At 42.9% G+C, this 20044-nt stretch overlaps 1 protein-coding gene across 1 annotated transcript in view; it reads right to left on the bottom strand.

The window, feature by feature from the left end:
• The window catches only part of ANO10 (anoctamin 10), a 175234-nt gene that overhangs the window by 126193 nt on the left and 28997 nt on the right, over positions 1 to 20044 (bottom strand). Inside the window, exons 5-9 of the mRNA XM_055134561.1 lie at positions 19688 to 19807; positions 16428 to 16997; positions 14990 to 15045; positions 11879 to 11953; positions 9257 to 9439 (exon numbers count right to left, since the gene is read on the bottom strand). Of these exons, the coding sequence (XP_054990536.1) occupies positions 9257 to 9439; positions 11879 to 11953; positions 14990 to 15045; positions 16428 to 16997; positions 19688 to 19807 (1004 nt within the window). The remainder of the gene's footprint in view (positions 1 to 9256; positions 9440 to 11878; positions 11954 to 14989; positions 15046 to 16427; positions 16998 to 19687; positions 19808 to 20044) is intronic.

The raw sequence follows: 20044 nt of genomic DNA on the forward strand, positions 1-20044 counted from the left end.
AAATGCAAATTGAACAAAGTAAACAATCACATACTGAAATTAAAAAAAAATAACCAGGAGAAACCTTAGCAAATGATCAAATAAGATAAGTTTTTAGCCTTTTTTTTTTTTTTTTGCTTTTTGGGTCTCACCTGGCGATGCACAGGGGTGACTTCTGGCTCATACACTCAGGAATCACTCTGGCAGTGCTCAGGGGACCATATGGGATGCTGGGAATCGAACCCGGGTCGACCGCCTGCAAGGCAAACACCCTATCCCCTGTGCTATCACTCCAGCCCCTTTAACCTTTTTTTAAAATTTATTTTATTGAATCACCAAGTGGAAAGTTACAAAGTTCTCAGGCTTATATCTCAGTTATACAATGCTCAAACACCCATCCCTTCACCAGTGCCCATATTCCACTACCAATAAAAACAAAAACAAAACAAAACAAAAGCAAAAACAAAAAAAACCAGTATATATCCCACCCCTCACCCCCCAACCCCCCACCATGCATGAGTGATAATTTCACTTCCTTTTCTCTTTACCTTGATTACATTCCAGATTTCAACACACAACTCACTATTGTTAGAGTTTCAAAACAGACTCACTATTTTTGTTGGAATTTATCCCCCAAGAATACAGCTCTATTAACAAGGAAATATTTGATAATAAGTTTTCCACTGATGAGAATGAAGAGATAAAAAGTCGTGCGGTAGCGGCCGCGCGGTTTACAATTTCTGTATTATAGTAATTAAGTCCGCGGATTTTTAAGTTGGAAAATGAATCATTTCCCTTCCTGGACCAGCATGTGGCAAAAGCTTAGTTCACAGTCTCCATACATGGGTGCAAGCGCTTGCTGGAACCCCAAATCCTAAATTGTCTCTGGTTCCCGCTCGTTCCACATCCACCGGCTGTGCAGAGGCATGGGCACCCGGGCCGAAACCCGGCCGGAGCCGAGCACCGGCCCTGGCAGGGACTGCCCCGGTATCCCGCGGTAGCCTTTTTATTTTTAATCTTTCGGAGCAAGTCAGTTATTAAGAATACAATGGAATTTCTGTGGAGATGTATAAATGGATTAATTTATTTCATGTGGCTCATTTTGTTAAATAAAAGTCTAATTTATAACTGTTTAAGAGCCAAGTTTTAGGTGCCTCAGAGTTCCCTGAACTAAGTGTATTCTTTGGTGCAGATTTGAATGAAAAGAAAGTTAAGTGTAGGACGGACAGAACAAAGAGCTCACAGACATCAAGCGTTGAATTGTTCTTCCCCTGAAATGTTCTTAATTCAATATCATACTGAGTTAAATGCAAGGCTCTAGGTTAATAATGCAAGTTCCCAAGACAAATAACATGTGGGGGCCTATCCTGTAGCACTGTCACACTGTCATCATGTTGTTCATCAATTGATTTGCTCCAGCGGGCACAAGTAACGTATCCATTGTGAGACTTGTTACTGTTTTTGGATACGCCAAGGGTGTCTTGCCAGGCTCTGCCGTGCGGGTGGGATACTGTTGGTAGCTTTCCAGGCTCTCTGATTAGGGATAGAGGAATCAAACCTGGGTCGGCTGCGTGCAAGGCAAATGCCCTACCCGCTGTGCTATCTCTCCAGTCCAGGAGCCTACCCTAAGTGACTGAAAATGGAAGACTACAAGCTAATTGCACTAAATGCCTAAGAGACTAATATATGAGAGAAGATGATTAAAAAATAGAGAGAGGTCAGGGAGTTGGCTCAAAGGGCTGAAAACACATGTTTTGCATACAGGAGGCCTCAAGTTCAATGTCTGGCTTGGCATGGCTGAGTTATGGCCTAGTGGCCCCCGGCCCCCAGGATCTGAGTAGTACTGCATCCCAGGGCCCAAGCAATGAACAGTCAGTTGGACCAAGGATCACCGGAAGTGGCCCAAAGCCCTGAATACCACTGAGGAGACCTGCCTCAAAACACAAATTTTCCATTTCTTAAATGGAAAATACTGTGCAAATAATAGTAATCATTTAAATACAAACATGGTGTGCTATTAGAAAGTTTATTAACATAAATAAAATACAAAATATTCATAGGAAATAATGGAAAGTCTCAACAGAAACAAAATTTTGATAAAATTTAACTTCAATCAAAATAAGAAGTCCTTTGTTTTGTTTTGGGGCCTGGAAATACTCAGGACTTATGCCTGATTGTGCTCTGGGATCACTCCTAGGGGTGACACTGGGAGTCGGATGTGACATGGACATGTGCAAGGCAAGCACCTTTGCCCCATTCTCTCTCTCCAACCTCCCAAAAGACCACTTTTAAACTGATAAAAAGTTATCTACTTGGGGCTCGAATAATAGCACAGCAGGTAGGGCATTTGCCTTGCACGCGGCCGACCCGGGTTCGATTCCCAGCATCCCATATGGTCCCCTGAGCACCGCCAGGAGTAATTCCTGAGTGCAAAGCCAGGAGTGACCCCTGTGCATCACCAGGTATGACCCAAAAAGAAAAAAAAGTCATCTACCAAAAAGATGAACTGGAGAAATAGCACAGCAGGTAGGGCATTTGCCTTGCACGCAGCTGACCTGGGTTTGATTCCTCTGTCCCTCTCAGAGAGCTCAGCAAGCTATTGAGAGTATCCCGCCTGCACAGAAGAGTCTGGCAATCTACCTGTGGTGTATTTGATATGCCAAAACCAGTTACAACAAGTCTCACAATGGAGACATTACTAGTGCCCGCTAGAGCAAATTGATGAACAACGGGACAATAGTGCGACAGTGCAGTGCTACCAAAAACAAGGAGCAAGCATAACCTTTGATGGTGAAAAAATCATAACACTCAATGGTAAAAAGATCAAAAGAAAAAAATTCCTGCTCTAACTATTTCAGTCCAAATAGTGTGTTGAAAATGAAAAGCCGCTGAAAGAAGAAAAGAAGAAAAGGCTATTATTAATTTATAACTGAGATGACTATCTACAGAGAAAGACCCTAACAATTGGAAACAACAGACTTCAGCAAATTTGCTAGTTAATAAGTGACATTTCCTTATGCTGGCAACAATTAGAAGCTATTTCTAAAGGGTCTTATTTACATGGAACAGTGTTGTCTCAAAGGATCTCCGCAGATAAATAATTTGTATGTAACAAAAGGACAAAGGACATATGAAACTGGCCAATAATCAGGTCAAACCATCAAGCCAGGTGGCCCACACAAGAGCCAACTACACATCTGATGGGTGCAGAGGAATTGCCCCACTAAATCCCTGAGCTTCACTCTAGTGAAAAGCAGGCAGGTGACTCTCTCAAAAGCCAGTGTCTTCCAAAGCAAGAAAGGCAGAGGAGATCCTTCTACAGTTGCAGTTGTCAAGGCTTCTGGATCAGGAGACCCTATAAGCGCCTAGAAAGGGCCGAGATCACCCAAGACCTATTTAGGGGTAATTACACCTGGTGACATCTACCACACTAGGGATTAAAACTCAGGGATGGGGGAGCTAGCCAAAGGGTGAAGGCATTTGCAGCCACCCAGGCTCAATCCCCAGCACCACAGGTGTCCCCCCACCCCAGTACTTCCAGGAATGACTCCCAAGTATAGAGCCCCAAGCGCTGCAAGCCATGCCCCCCAAACCAAAGACAGAACTTAAAACTCAGAACTTTAACAAACATTCCTCACTGTCTCGCTTAATAATAAGCAAAAACATGGTAACAGATAAAATATTGTTCCAAAAGTAATTACATCTCCAAAACAAACAGAAAATAAATGTTAGTCTGGGAAATGGTGTGCCTTGACATTTCCTGCACCCTTCTTGACTGTTTTGGTGACAGAAGTCAACTCCCTCACTGGGGTCTGTGCATCTGTGGTGTATTCATCATGCATATTCAGTCCCCTTGCCTATGGGGTCACGGGTGGCCTGGTCACTCAGGAAGAGGAGCAGCAGACAGAAGAGCCGAGGTTATGTCTCACAAGAGTCCTGTGCCAACAGGGCAGGGTCAGGAGACCCAGTGGACCACGCTGTGTGACATCACTGGGAGCTGGTCCCTGATTTGCTCTGTCCTAAATTTTCTAAGGGCTAGAGCAATAGCACAGCGGGTAGAGCGTTTGCCTTGCGTGCAGCCAACCCGGATTCTATTCCTCCGTCCCTCTGGGAGAGCCTGGCAAGCTACCGAGAGTATACTGCCTGCACGGCAGAGCCTGGCAAGCTACCTGTGGCGTACTTGATATGCCAAAAACAGTAACAACAAGTCTCACAATGGAGACGTCACTGGTACCCTGTTGAGCAAATTGATGAGCAACAGGATGACAGTGATACAGTGACACATTTTCTAAATCTTCTACAGCAAAGAGCCGAGTCTTCCTTCCATGACAGCGTTCGTCAAGTTCCAGGCAAACTGCTTTTCCATGAGCCTTTACATTATTTCAGACTCATCCTGAACACTCAGGACAGGTGGAGAGTGGAGAGAGTAAAAGAGAAACTTGGGCTGGGGCGGGGAGTCGGGGTGTGGGGGGATCACGCAGGGCCCTATAAGCAGGTTAGAGAGTAGCACTATTCTCACAGACTGCCCAGGCCTGTAAGATAAACTAACACGACTTCCTTTATTCAAAAAGCTGGATCTCAGACTCTATAGTCACAAGCACCTACAGTGGTGCTTCAGTCAGCTTTTTTTCGGGGAGCAGGGAAAGTGGGGGCAATTGGTGTGGTGGTAACGCCCAGTGGTGCTCAGGGCTGACTCTTGGTAGGCATCAGGAAAACCATATGGGGTCTTAGGGATCAAATTAAGGTTGGGGTTGGCCACATGCAAGGCAAGCACCCTGCCTGCTGTACTATCTCTCCAGCCCCAGTTGTTTATAAAAGTGATGCAAAAGTGGTACCTGATTCACCTTCCTCCTTCAAAGTACTACAAGATATCCCAGATGATGGAAAAGGTGTGATCTAAGATTCTGATAGTGTCGCCATATGAAGCCACAGTTCTCAGATGAATTAGCATTTCTTAGATGCAGGGCACAACGTATAAGTCAGTGTTTCCTGTAGTGGCCGACACCACCCCTACCCCTCCCAGAGGCACTACATCAACCGGGCCGGGAGTTGGGGAGGAGTGGTAGGAGCCCCAGGTGCAACCTGGGCCCCTGAAGGGCACTTTCTTTTCCCTAAAAGGAGGTTAATTCGCAGGGGTCACTGAGCGGTGCTCTTTCGGAACAGAAGGCAGAGAGCCAAAGAAGCCTGGGACACACTGGACTGTGTGCCACGCACCCAGCCAGGAGGGAGGTGGGAGAAGCCGGGTCAGCAGAAGACTGTGAATTTGGTTTGGGGTCCTTCAGGGGATGAAGTCGTGTGTCCTAACAATTCTCAAGAAAACCAGACTGATACCAGATTCTACCTGGTAGCAAGAGGAAAAGCAGGGAAAGGGGCAGCAAGAGAGAAAATCATTTTCTTTTTTAAGAAATATTGAAGTCACAAGGGGCAGGAAAGAGGATGAAAGCAAAGGACATGTGGGGCATGCTGGCCTGAAGGAGGAGAGCTGCTGTCATTCAGGGCACGGAGAAGGAGAGGGGAGAGGGAGACATAGGCGACCCAGTAAGCCCAAATGAAACCAGCCCTGAAAAATGGGGGGGTGGGGAGTGAGAGAGCTGTTTTTTTTTCTTTTGGCTTTTTGGCTCACAACCGGCTATGCTCAGTGGTTACTCCTGGCTTTGCACTCAGGAATTCCTCCTGGCAGTGCTCAGGGGACCATATGGGATGCTGGGAATGTAACCTGGGTTGGCCGCGTGCAAGGCAAATGCCCTACCCACTATCCTATTGCTCCAGCCCCTGGTTTTCTTTCTAAGAGAGAGTGAAGGAAGGCTTAGAAAGGCAGTGCAGGAATGAGGGGTTTGCCTCGCATGAACTGATCTGGTTCAATCCCGGCACCAGATATGGGCCCCTGAGCCTTGCCAAGAGTGATCCCTGAGCACAGAGTCAGGTTAAAGCCCTGAAAACTGCCGGGTGTGGCCCAGAAAACTAAAAGGAAGAGAGAGGGCGTGTGTAAAGGCAGAAAAGGAAACATGACTAGAAATACCATTCCTGGAACAAGAAAAGGATTCTGGCTCATCTGAATTTGAGTTTCTAACCCATCACATGAACCCAACCAATTGGGACAAAACAGTTCCCCATTATTCTCATGTGCTCCCCAAACTCTTCTTGCATGTGTGTGTGTATATATGCAGGTGCAGGGTTCTAACACAAAAATGGTACCACTGGTCTGGTGCTATAAATTTGCGTTTTGAGTTGCCTTTTCCCTCATCTTCTGCAATGCAGAAGATGTTACTGCATATGTGTTTATTTTAGTAAAACTTATATGTCATGGCTCAAAAATAAGCAAAGCAGCAGCACAGAGAAATGGAAGAGAATGGAAGGTTGCAGGCAGGGGTCTTGTGGATTCCAAAGCTACAGACCAACAGAGGTGACAAGGACCTGTGCCCACTCGGGGACCCCACTCCTCCAGGATATAAGTGGAACCAGAGGTGAGAACAGTGTCCCTGACCTTAAAGGGAACCAAGTGTGTGTGTTGGGGGGGGATCTACTTTGAAACCACAGCTTGGATACTGTGGCCTGTGTCCAGGCATGTTACTTGCAGGGTCCACAGCTCTCTCTGCTCTGAAAACCTCAGCTTCACTGCCAGGCAGGAGCAATGGACCTCAAACATGGGCAAAGCTAGGGCTCTAGAAGCTGGGGGGAGGGGGACAGGAGGGCAGCAAGGCAGGCAGCAATGGGGCACTGCAAAGGTCAGTCAAGGAGAACTGACCAGAAAGAATAAGATTCTATTCAAAATGAACATAGAACCTAAATTCTTTTTTGTTTTTTTGCTTTTTTCTGGGTAAGGGGGTCATACCCAGCAATGCACAGGGCTCATGCACTCAGGAATTACTCCTGGTGATGCTCAGGGGACCATACAGGGTGCTGGGAATTGAACCTGGGTTGGCCGCATGCAAAGCAAATGCACTACCCACTGTGCTCCAGCCCCTAGAACCCAAATTCTTAAACATGTGAGGATGGTTACCATAAAAGTACCTTCCCAAACAAAATAAAAATCTCTCAACAGTCAGATGAAAACAAGATTCCAAGAGTTAATAATAGACTCTCCCTCCCCAGTAAAGAATAGCCCCTGCACAATATACATAAGACAGGAGCAGGGTGAGATAAGAGAAATAGCAACCCACAGCAATGAGGACCCCAATAGCAGCTCCCCCGCCCAACAGAGAAATATCCACTATGGTCAGAGCACCACAAAAATTTGCCTAATCTTGCTGTAGAGTTACCAAAAAGCATCACCAAAGTTCCCATATCCTCTTTTCCACTAGTCTTACGTCATTTCTAATCTACCTTGTCATCTGCCTGTAACTCCCTATTGTTTGGTTATATAATTTTTTAAAACTAGGACAAAAGTTTATCATCATTCGATACTCTTAATTCCCGTTTTGTTTCTCTATATGCCACAGATGAGACACACACCATTTGTTCATGTGCCCCTGAGCCCTTTCCTTTCAGGTGACACTCCAAGTTCCATCAAGTTGCAGTAAACCATAAGATTTTATCTTTTCTTTCGGCTGCATAGAATCCCATTGTGTATTAATGCATCAGCTTCTTTGTCCATTCAACTGTGGTTAGACATTTTGGTTGTTCCCAACCCTAATAAATTGCATTAACCATTGCAATAAACATAAGTGTGCATACCTATTTTGAATTAATGGTTTTGTGTCCCTGAGATTGATACCAGGAAGCAGAATCACTGAGTCATATGAAAGCTCTATAATTTTCAAGAAGTCTCCATATTGTTTTCCATAGAGGCTGAACAGACAACACAACCATAAATGAGGGCTCCTAATTTTTTCACCACCCACACACTGCCAACACTGATAGTTTTCAGTTCGTTTTGTTTTTGATATATGCCTTTCTTACAAGTGTAAGGTAATATCTCATCATTTTGATTTGCTGATAGCAAGTAATGATGAACACTATTTCTTAATGCTTACTGGCAAGATGACTCCCTTTTAAAATGTACTCTTCCTCTGCAAGAGGAATTCAAGAGTGGGAGGCTGGAAAAGAGGATTGAAAAAATGTTGCTTTCTTTGCAATTACAGAATATAAATAAACAAATAAATAGACCAAGTTTGCTTTAAAATGTCTCTAAACAACATTTAATATGTTTACTACTCCAGGTTAAGAAGACAGAGAGAAATCAACTCGATTGCTAAATTTCTGTCTGTAATCAACCCAAACTTTGCAGCTGACATACCATTTGCAAAGCACTACATTATATTCAATTTAAAGATCAAATTTTAAAAATTAACATTATGCAACATAATTTTAGCTTAGTAATACAAACATTAAATTAGACCTACAAGATAATAGTAAACTTTCTGCTGAATTCACCTACATTCTGTATATTAGTCTGTGTTCAGAATTTCTAAACAGCAATCATTATGAAAATCTACTGTTTTTCTATTGTACAGTAAATCTACTGTAAATTCTCCTTTTTATTATAGTAGTTAATATTTTCCTATAACTGCTTCATATTATATTCTTCCTTATAGAACACTTTGTTAACTTTAAGAAGTAAAATATTGTTGACACAAAGCTATGTGACTCATTAATTTCTAAGAATGTATTTCAAGTATCAAGAAATTCCCACAGTTTCTTTTGGATCACTGACAATCAAAAAAGTCACTGTATTTATTAAAATTTTACATTAAGTAAAAAAAATTGTGTAAGACATGCATATATTTTATGAGCATGACTTTTTAAGTATTACAGTGACCAAACCACCAGATGTCTGCTTGTAGTTCCCAAAATTAACTCAAGAATTATGTCCTTTTTTTGTTAGAATTATGTCTGAAAGGAGCAATTTTATGTTTACGATAGCACTAAGTAATTTGATCCAAAAATTCTCATTGCTTCAATGTTTTCTCTGACACAGAATGGTCAAATGTGATCAATGTTAATTCCTCCCCATGGCCATCTCATGGCCATCCCCCTGGGAATGACTATTCTCCATGTTCTGCAGAGCAGTCACAAAACTTGCCAAGTTCATCCTTTGGGGTTACTAGGCAAAATTTCAGACACAAGGCTGCAAGCATTCATGCATGGCAGCTTCTTTCTAACATGAAAGTAGTGTTTGTGGTGTGTGTGGGGGGGGAGGGGGTGGTAAAGAGGCTAGCTGGAAAGCACTAACAAAATAGCCAAATATAGACAGCGAGTGCCTACCATTTTTGTAAACTGAATCCATGACTGCTACTTGCTTTCAGTCTGTGTTTAATTCATCCATATTCAAACTTACCAAATAGGTTTCCATTTCTTTTTCTACAACAACCTGCTCATACAAGGTAGCATCAAAATCAGCCTTCAAGGCCTGGACCTTCTTCTTCACCTGCACATGGTACTTCTTTTGGAGCCAGTAAGGAAGAAGAGATTCCATAACTTGGTTAATGATCTGGGAGGTAATCAGGAGAGTGGCCAAACTCTAAAGAAAAACAGATAAATAGCATTTGGCAATGTAGCTTAACAAAATCATAACATGCGTTCAAAATGATTCAATAAATTAAGTGGAATCTTCAGTAGAATATTCTGCCGTGTCGGTAAACTACCTTTACAAGGAGACTGTGAACTATTATTGAATGAAGCATTATTCACCCCCCGCCCCCCGCATCAAGGCTGCCTGCTGCTTGCCTATGTGCATGAATATTGGTCCATGAGTGATGGCTTGCTAGGGATGGACTAAGGCTCCTGGAAGAACCGTCCCAGTTTCCAGAGGAATTACATTATTTCCACTTTGCTCAGATAAGAATTCTCCAATTTGCTGCTGCCTCCCCTCCTCCCTCCCTCCCTCCCTCCCTCCCTCTCTCTTTCTCTCCATCTGTCTCTGTCTGTCTGTCTGTCTCTCTCTCAGCTGATTTTATGAAATTAAGGGACTGCTGTGAAATCTGTGACATTAACACACAGGACTCCTTTATCACTAACCAAGAGTGTTAGTCATCAAACTCCTCCAGTTAGTTGAAAAAAATGTTAGACATTAACCAAACACCTCCCTTTACTTTGTCATAGAGTGATGTATTCTAGCTTGCCTGTGTGAACTAAGACCACGTTTCCAAAGGCAGGTCCATCATTCTGAGAAAACTGTTGACTGTTCCTCAGTCTAGATCTTAAATTTTGCCCTGAATGACCTCTTAAAATAAATTTTTGTGCTATTAAACTCTGAATGAGCTTCACATCAGCAATTATTTTCATATTAAAGTTCTTTTTTTCCTTTGGCAGTGCTCAGGGATTACTACTGGCTCTGTGCTCAAGGATCACTCCTGGTGGAGCTCAGAGGACCATATGCTATGTCGGGGATCAAGCTCAGGTCTCCCACATGCTCTACCTAATGTACTATCACTCAGACTCCAAAATTCTATTCTTTTTAAAACATCTCATACCAGTCCTCCATCTCCTATTAAGTAAATTAAACTCTCCTAAGAAATGAGAAATCATGGATATACCAATGATGGGAAAGGAGGTAGTGTATCTCGAACTTACCAATTTCAAATGTATAATTTTGAGATTTTTCAATTTTTAAATTATTTTTTTAAAGTGTCGCTCTATTATGTTAAGAGGTTAGACCCACAGCTACAAAATCTTGTATCTTTCTCTGATTATATAATTCTTTTAATTCCTTGAAAAATGATCCTTAGTTTTTATATAAATATTAAGAAGCCTGGGCTTCTAACTTTCTTCACCAACAATTATAGAATACTGGGTCAGAGAGATAGTACAGAGGTTATGGTGCTGTGGCCTTGAACATAATTCAAATCCCTGGTACCAAATACAGTCCCACCACCAGACATAGCTCCTGAACACAGAGCCAGGAAGCCCCTGAGTACCACTGAATAGCACTCCACAGCATCCCAGAAATAAACAATCACAGATATTAAGGAAAGAACGGCCCTTCCTGATAGCTGACTCAGATATTAAAGAAAAAAAATGAATTTAGAAAGCAAGAGTCATTTTACTATTTACTGATAAAAGATCCCAAAGTAGTAACATACCAAGATAAATGTCAAACTTTAACAAATTCAGAAAAGATACAGTACTGCAGGTCTCTCAAATCAAACAACTATTAATTTGAAAATGAAGTAGATAAGCTCTATGTCAGTTATATCAATCACCCCCACTCTGAGAAAAATAGACATATTCAATTAATAGGTACACTTTGTTCTATTAGAATTGATTTTGGCAAGCTTTGTGACAAAGCCTATATTTGACTTTTACTGCCCTATGTGATTAATCTTACAAGCTGGTGAGCTTCGATTATTTTCTTTCCAAGTGTGTACAGTATGTGACACAATTGCTTATTAAGAATTGGGCTTAATGATGCCGGGGAGATAGTACAGCAAGCCACTTGTCCTGCATGAAACTGAGCCAGGTTCAATCCCCAGCACTCCATATGGTTCCCCCAAGCTCTGCCAAGAGTGACCCCTGAGTACAGAGCCAGGAGCAAGCCCTGAGCACCTCTGGTGTGGACACCACCACCACATTCACCCTCTCAAAAGAAGGATTGGACTTAGAAATATAAAAAACTTAAAATATCTATAGCACAGTGGTAGGGCATTCGCCTTGCATGCGGCTGATCTGGGTTTGATTCATCCGCCCCTCTTGGAGAGCCTGGCAAGCTACCCAGAGTATCTCGCCCACACAGCAGAGCCTGTACCCATGGTGTATTCAACATGCCAAAAATAGCAACAAATAAGTCTCACAATAGAGACGTTACTGGTGCCCACTTGACCAAATCGATGAGCAAAGGGATGACAGTGACAGTGAAAATAACCATAAAATTAATAATATGAAATAATTACATCATCTGAAAACAGGACTCCACCTTTAAAACCTATTAAATTGATCATACCTTTTTGTTATTCACACTCACCTGACGTAAAAGCTTCATGTCCATCAGGACAAAGGCAATGTAGAAGAGCGAGGCAAAGCAATTTAGAAAGTTGAACTGTGGGCGAAAAGAGCAACATTTAATAATGTTTTAGAGTGCTGCAAGAATACAGAGTGCAGGGCCTAAGAGGTAGCTCAGTAGTAGAGCATATGTAGAGGGTCCTAGGTTCAAGCCCTCACACTGGAAAATAGGAAAACAACAACAAAACAATAGTAATAAACAAGGGACTTCTAGTTCAGCCAAGATAGCACAGACTTGTGTATTGCTCCTCCATCTTTAGAAAAGCGTTTTTAAACTCTGGAAATAACACAGGAGGCAACCTATAAAGAACTCTGTAAGGTGCTAGAAGAAAGGCAAAATAATCCCAGAATATAGCACCAGTGCATTGAACCCACCTATTATCTTCTTACAAGAGAAGAAGAGAGATGTCAGAAGAGAGACCCCTGAACCTAGCAACCCAGAGAGACCAGGAAGGGTCATTCCCTACTCACCCCTCCTCTTTCTACCCAAACTGGACCCTGACAGCAGCAGAGAGGTCCAGCAGAACTGGCAGAAGGGATTGATCAGGATGCCTCACTAATTCTAAGTTGCCAGGGCAAGAGTTCTCCTCCCTGCTGGGGCTGGGAAGACACCAATATAGTCAGGCAGCACCACATACACACCTCCACCCCCAGTCAGCAGCCCAGTCCAGGAAGTCTCTAATCTATGCCCAGGATCAAAGACTTCCCACCCCCAAAGAAACACAGCAAGAGAGACTGTCCACAACAACCAGCTGTGCTGGTCACCATGGGCCACTAGTAAGAGACTAATCTGCTGTGAGTCTGGTGGGTAAGTGTGGCAGAGGGGGGATGAAGGATGGGGGGGAGCTTGCACCAATCCCACTACAAGTGCCCTTTTATCAGTTGCCCTGTTCAAGCACTGGAAACTACTCCCTGCTTTGACAGATTTCCTTTCTGCCTCCCAGCACCATGCTGGGTGACTTCCACTGAGCAGCATCACTTTCTGAGACAAAAGACTACTCTGTGTACAAACGCGGGCAGCTGATTAACGAGGAAACGGGGAATCACTGCAGAGTGAGGTCAATACAGCCATCAGTAGGGGTGAGGTACTAATTTAGAGTAGAAGTGGAATAGAAAAATCCCCAGAAGTTGAGACACGTACACCCATTGGATTAAAAAGGAAGAGAGTCATAAGAAATGCAACCAGATGAGCAGATTCTCACACTGGAGTCTTTTTAAAAGGCATAATAAAGCCTCACAAACAGCAAACTTTAAGATAAATGGAGTTGGTTTTTCCTTTTTCCTTTTTCACTCTTTAACCTCTCCAGGCATCTTTTTAAAACTCAATTTAAAAAAAAAAAACACATTACATGTTCCCCTGCTTTCTTACACAAAGAACACAGAAGGCAAGTTTCTTGCTGATATGGCACCACCGTTTTGAGTATCATTTATTTCACAGTGCGAGAATGAGGCCTTCACAGTGCTTAAATATAATTGGCTGCATGCGCCTTTCATATGCCAAGATTACTAAGAAATACATATGCATATTGTATTATTATTATCTAGTTATGACACATTTTCTATTTCCGTGCCACCTTTGCTGTTATAAATGCACCTATTTCCAGAAACCTAAATACCCTCCTAATAAGTGGTTTCTGTAAAGGTCTAAAGAACAAAACAACCCTCAGATAAATAAGCTTCTTATAATGATTTCTACAGCTGGAACAAAGACTCTTTCTAAGTGAGGGCTCTTGGGTGCAAAGTACATGGACTGTATTCATCAAGTGCAGTTGGAAGACCAGAGGACTCTATTCCTCGGTGCTGTTATCTTACAGGTGCTGAGGTAATCTCCTCACAAATTAGGTGCTTTCAAGCTGGCATCTCTTTGTCATTTATAGTAATGCTGGAAAGAGGCAAAATGTGTGAATTTTACACAGATATCAAGCTGATTACACAATGCCTTCTACTTCCTTCCTTCTACCCACTGAAAAATGCTGGGACCCTCTTAGATTTAAAAAATTTCTGCAACAAAATTTTGAAAAATAATTATTCAGGATGGGGGGCAGGCAGTTCTCTCAACAGGTGCTCAGGAGATCTGGGGGCCCCTCCCTTTCAGCTATTCTCAGTCAACAGGGCAAGCAGTTCAATGCAAGGGCCGGAGCATGCAGTGCTGTCTGGGTCCTGTGGTGCTAGGGCTTACCTGGGCGACCTCAGCCGTGCTCAAGAGCCTCCCAGGAGAAAAAGCTAAGGGGACAAAGCTAGGGGGACCATGTGGTGCTGAGGACTAAACCAGGGTCGGCTACGATCCAGGCAAGTGTCTAAATCCCATTACTTTGAAAAATAACTTAATGTTCTGTCACTAAACAGTTGTGGGTAACTGGAATGATTGTTTTGTTTTATTTTGATGTTAACTTCCTTTGAAATTTTAAATTTCTTTTTAAGTTTCTTTTTCCAAGATTCTTTTATTGAATCTGTGAGACAGACCCTTACAAAGCTGTTCATGATTAGGTTTCAGTCATACAGTGTTAAAACACCCATCCCTCCACTAGTGTACATTTCCCAGAGTCCCCAGTTTCCCAACCATCACCTCCCACCCCACCCCAGCCTACCTCTATTGGCAGGCATCTCTCTGTCTCTGTCTCTATCTGTCTCTGTCTGTCTGTCTGTCTGTCTGTCTGTCTGTCTGTCTGTCTGTCTGTCTCTCTCTCTCTCTCTCTCTCTCTCTCTCTCTCTCCACACACACTTTTGGGCATTGTGGTTTGCAGTACAGATACTGAAAGGTTGTCATGTATAACTAGAATGATTACTAAACAGTGAATTAAAGTCATCACAGAGAAAACCAAAACAAACATCCATAAAATGGTTCATCACTTTCTAAATAACTATATATTGGCTCTACTTTCTGTGTAGATCACTTTTTCTATGATTACCAAATGTGTGCATTAACACATTAATCAATCCTTGCCTACTTGCATAAAATACAGTAACTATCTGATAAATTACAAGCAAGTCTTCATAATTATATTGCAACATGCTACATAATAAGCATTTATTCCATAACTAAATGGACTTATAGATTCAAAACTCAACTTACCACCAGAACTTTCAGAATGAGATGATTCTGGTAGGCAGATTCCAAACGGTGATTCTCTGAAATATGAGAAGGAGAGGTAATTCCTCCGGGATAAGAAAGCAAGATGGGGAGCACAGTCCATTGAGAAAGCAAGACAGGAGCAGGGGTCTGACCTCACCACAGTCTCTGTCGGGACATGTTCTGGGCTGCCACTCCAGGCTACTGTTTCCCACCTGACACTCAGCTGAAGACACATTTCTTATGGTACGGCCATTGGAACTACACTCTAAAATTATATTTTAAATACTACCACTGCCGTGTCATGGGTTAGCAAGCAACCCCATAAGTGGCCACTCAGAAAGAGATCATGAGTTAGTGGGAATGATCAAAAGGTACTGCAATCTCCAAAGAGTGGAACAAAGAGCATAACAAAGAGCGGAACAAAGCTTTCTGCACATGTGGCTCACAGGAATTTAAAAGGGAATTCAAAGTTTCATCCTTATCCAGGAAAAGGAGAAAAGCTCCCAACACAAGCAGGGTGAAAGGATCAGATGGAAGATTGGGGAGCAGGGGGGAGGCTGGAGCAATGGTACAGTAGGTAGGGTGTTTGCCTCACAGGCAGCTGACCAGGGTTTGGTTCCTAGTATCCCACATGGTCCCCATATGAAGGGCAAGAGTGGTCCCTGAATACAGAGCTAGGAGTAAGGCCTGAGCATCACTGGGTGTGCCCCTCTCCAAAACATTAAATAAATAAGTAAGTGGAGATTCTGGAGAAGAAGTGTGATCTCAAAGAGTGTTAGGTCCATCTGGATAAGAACTCCAACTCAGCCACTCAGTGACACTCTCTTTGCCTCTGAAAGAGTGCTGACACCATCTACTTCCCGAGGCAACTGAGAGGGCGAAACCTCAGGAACAGCACAAGAAAAACTCAAGCATGGCAGCTTTTGTTATATAACTAATAACTATTTAAAATAGCATTATGGGGCCAAAGAGATAGCATGGGGATAAGGCATTTGCCTTTCACATGGCCAACCCCATTGGATCCCCAACACCACATAGCACAGAGCCAGAATTAAGTTCTGAGCTACGGCTGGTATGGCCCAGAAATGAAAAACAAGAACAAAAACAAAAAAAATCTTAATAATTCATGAAGCCTAGACTTTGTTCTAGAGTAAATGGTTTAACAGAACATATTTAGGGTTCGAGAGATAGTACAGTGGTGAGTTTGAACCACACCAGTCATGTCCAAGGGCCATTCCAGCTTTGTGCTGGTTGTTACTCACAGCAGTGATCAGGGAGCCAGGCAGTATGGAGAGGAAATCCCTCATCATTGAGCTCTCTCTCTCTCTCTCTCTCTCTCTCTCTCTCTCTCTCTCTCTCTCTCTCTCTCTCTCTCTCTCTTTCCCTCTCGCCCCTAGCAACATTCCCTATAGATTACATACAAAGTACCAAGACTTACCCCATGAAGTCAAATATTCAGCAGCATGGCGATACAGCCTGTTCATGATCTCGATCACGATGGCATAGATGATGCTGGGCACGTACAACAAGAAGCTGGTCCACTCGGAACCGCTGTTCTCATGCACATCCAGAGCCCACGCCTCCAAGTCAAAGTAAATCATCATGACATGCAGAGAGAAATAGAGACATAGACACACAAAGGGCAGGGAGACCAGGTAAATGCGCAGCTGCCTCTTGTAGCTGGGGTAGAGGGGCTCCTCCCTGCCTGTGATTGGGTTGATACCCAGGACCCCATGATATCCAGGCCGGGGCTCCTCAAACTGTCTCTTCATGATCAGCGTCCCCCATCTGTAGGTCATGGTGGCACAGCCACGCTTCCACACTTCTAGGATCACCGTGGACCAGATCAGGTTGAATGAGGCAAAGATCACATACTTGTCGTAGTCTTCCCACACAAACAAGTAGTAAGGCAACCCAATGACTGCCATTGGGATTAAGGCATAAGTGAAAAATTCCAGAAATCCAAAGTAAATCGCAATGGTTTCCCCAAAGTAGCCACGGATGTTATCTATAAAGGAAACAAACAAACAAACCCTCAGTACAGGCTACCAAAGATTCTTTTTTTCTTTTTTCATTTCAAGCTACTCATTTTTTTTTTCAGCTAGATGTGTGGAAGACTGACCAAAACGGATACATTTACTTGACAGAAAGATAAAATGCAAAATTCAAATGGATCAATAATGTTAAAGAATGAATGTAACTAACAAAATTACGTTTTCTTTTCTATATTTTTCCTCACACCAATCAACTGATTGAGCATCTTATTGCTGTTTGAGTATTTTGTTCTGTTTAGCTATCATATTCCTTGTCTAGCTACTTAACTCTTTGTTTAATCACTAAACCATTGAACTCTTTGTTTACTAACTATTCCACCACTTCACTCTTGGTTTAACTATTTACATTTTAGTTCTAGCTTAACTGCTTTGTTTTTTGGTTTCTGTGTTAATGGATTGTCTAGTTCACCACTTTTTGGCTTCGGTAAATTTGCTTCTTTTCTTAGTGAAATTCCAAGTGGTTTGGCCCTTTAAAATATCCTTTCTTTTTATACTCAGAGCTGCATCTCAGGCAGGCTGGGTTTGAGAGAGCAATCGCTGGCCAACTAATAAAGGCTCCTTGATTTGAGATAAAATTCTGGTTTATAGAGCATTTGGGGGGTGCTTAGCATACAGCAGGTGGGGGGTCACTGCATGTCGTGGTCCCTCATCAGAGTGTGACAGTCAGTGTAGCCCAGCACCAGCCTGGCCTCCCCCAGCTCCTGGCCCGGCCCCGGCTACTGCAGCTGCTCCGCCAGGCCTCTGGTGCTGCTTCCCCTGGACTTTCTTAGCTGCTGGCATCTCCTGCCCAAAGCAGAGCTCTCCTCAGGGCTTGTCCCAAATCTCCAATGTCCTATATTCAATTCAGCCATAGCTAATGAACCATTTGGATTCGAGGACTTATCTTTATCTTATATTTATCTTCCCACTTGCTTATATTTATATTTATATTTATATTTACTTATATTTATCTTCCCACTTGCTTCCCACCTTACCATTCCAGTTATTAATGTTCTTTTCAAAGAGGATTCCCCAGCCATATCGCCCTGCTCACCCATCCTTCCAAAATGATGGACCTGACAATTTCCATCCATATGTCATTTTTCAGTATACTGAAGGCAAAAAAGCATTCAAAAGTACAAGATAGGGGCTGGGTGAGTAGGGCACTTGCCTTGCATGCAGCTGACCTAGGTTTGATCCTCTATATCATATGAGGTCCCCCAAGCCCAGCCAGGAGTGATCACTGAGTATAGAGGCAGGAGCAAGCCCTAAGTATTGCTGCATATGGCCCCTAGTGCACCCCCACCCCCCCAAAAAAAAGGGGGAAAAAACTAACAAAATGTATCACTGTATCACTGTCATCCCATGATCATCAATTTGCTGAGTGGGCCCAGTAATGTTTCCATTCGTCCTAGCCCTAAGATTTTAGCAGCCTCTCTTTACTCATCCTTCCCAAAGGTGCCACATTAGAGGCTCTTCAGGGTCAGGGGAATGAGACCCATCATTGTTACTGTTTTTGCATATGAATAAGCCACAGGGAGCTTGCCAGGCTCTCCCGTGCAGGCAGTAACTCTTGGTAGCTTGCTAGGTTCTCCAAGAGGGAGAACTAGGCTATAAGATGTCACACGGGGGGCCGGAGCAATAGCACAGCGGGTAGGGCGTTTGCCTTGCACGCGGCCGACCCGGGTTCGATCCCCGGCATCCCATATGGTCCCCCAAGCACTGCCAGGAGTAATTCCTGAGTGCAAAGCCAGGAGTAACCCCTGAGCAGCGCTGGGTGTGACCCAAAAAGCAAAAAAAAAAAAAAAGATGTCACACGGCCTCAAATGCTTGGTTTTATAGTCTCTGGATGTTGGCCGTTGATGGGATTACACAGTGCCGGGGGCAGTTTGTGGGTGTGTCTGCCTAGCTACTGGAAAATGGGGGATCTGGGTGAGTTGTTACTTGTGAGTAAACATTTCAGAGAGAAAGGGCTGGCTCTGCATTTTATCTGGCCCTTATCTACCCTTCACTGTCTGCCTGGCTTCAGAGTGACACCCAGAGTGTCCTGTGTCAGGCCAGAGCAGTTGAATATCCATACCTACATATGTTTACACAAAGTAATGTTCAACACATACCAAACAAATAAATGGTGATTTTCTTGAGTTATACTCAAGAAAAGTGGATAAATACAGTAATGCACACAAAATATTTTGTATATACATCAAAAAACTTTATTAAGCATTCTGATCTATCTCTAAGAATGAGCATGCATGGTCCATTCCAAATAGCTCTAAAATATTTTTCTAAAACAATATATTCACAAACAAAATTCTCATAAAATCTATTCTATTCCAAGTAAAACAGGTTATTTATAGGGTCACTATGAATTGCCTGTGCTGGTGAAATTTAGTGAAAAACTGTAATTCAGTCTATAACATGATATATGACAGGTAGGTGGAGAGAGAGACATAGTCATATACACATATAAATAGGTTGTATAAACCAACACACACACACACACACACACACACACACACACACACACACACTTTTTCCCCAACGCAGATGGTGAGTTCTGCCTGGCATAGCATTTGGTATTGGCCCCAAGGCCTCACACCACTGCTGAATCCCCTTTTCATGGATGGGTCTTCCTCTTCATTACCATGCAGGTATTGATACCTACCTATAGGCTGATATCGAAACGGAAGCCGGGTGTACCACGTGTTTTCAAGTTTCTTTAGGGCTTCGTTATCATGAAGTGGAAACACCTGAATCATGATGCCAGAGGTGAGCAATCTTCTCACTGCAGAGGGAAAAGATTACAAACTTCATTTAATGGATTTTAAATTGCCCTAAGTATGTTTCATCGAGTGCTATAAATATAACTCAATAAGACAGGAGTGCTAGACAAAAATTGGTACTACTCTACTTATTTCAAAGGCTTATGTTCTTTTATTCTTCAGAATACAAAACATTTTTTACTATTTACTTTGATTAGGAAAAGGAATACAAGTGAGTGTAAAATTTAAACCATAGCACA

This window comes from Sorex araneus, chromosome 4, assembly GCF_027595985.1.
Source record: "Sorex araneus isolate mSorAra2 chromosome 4, mSorAra2.pri, whole genome shotgun sequence".
In the NCBI taxonomy this organism is placed as follows: Eukaryota; Metazoa; Chordata; class Mammalia; order Eulipotyphla; family Soricidae; genus Sorex; species Sorex araneus.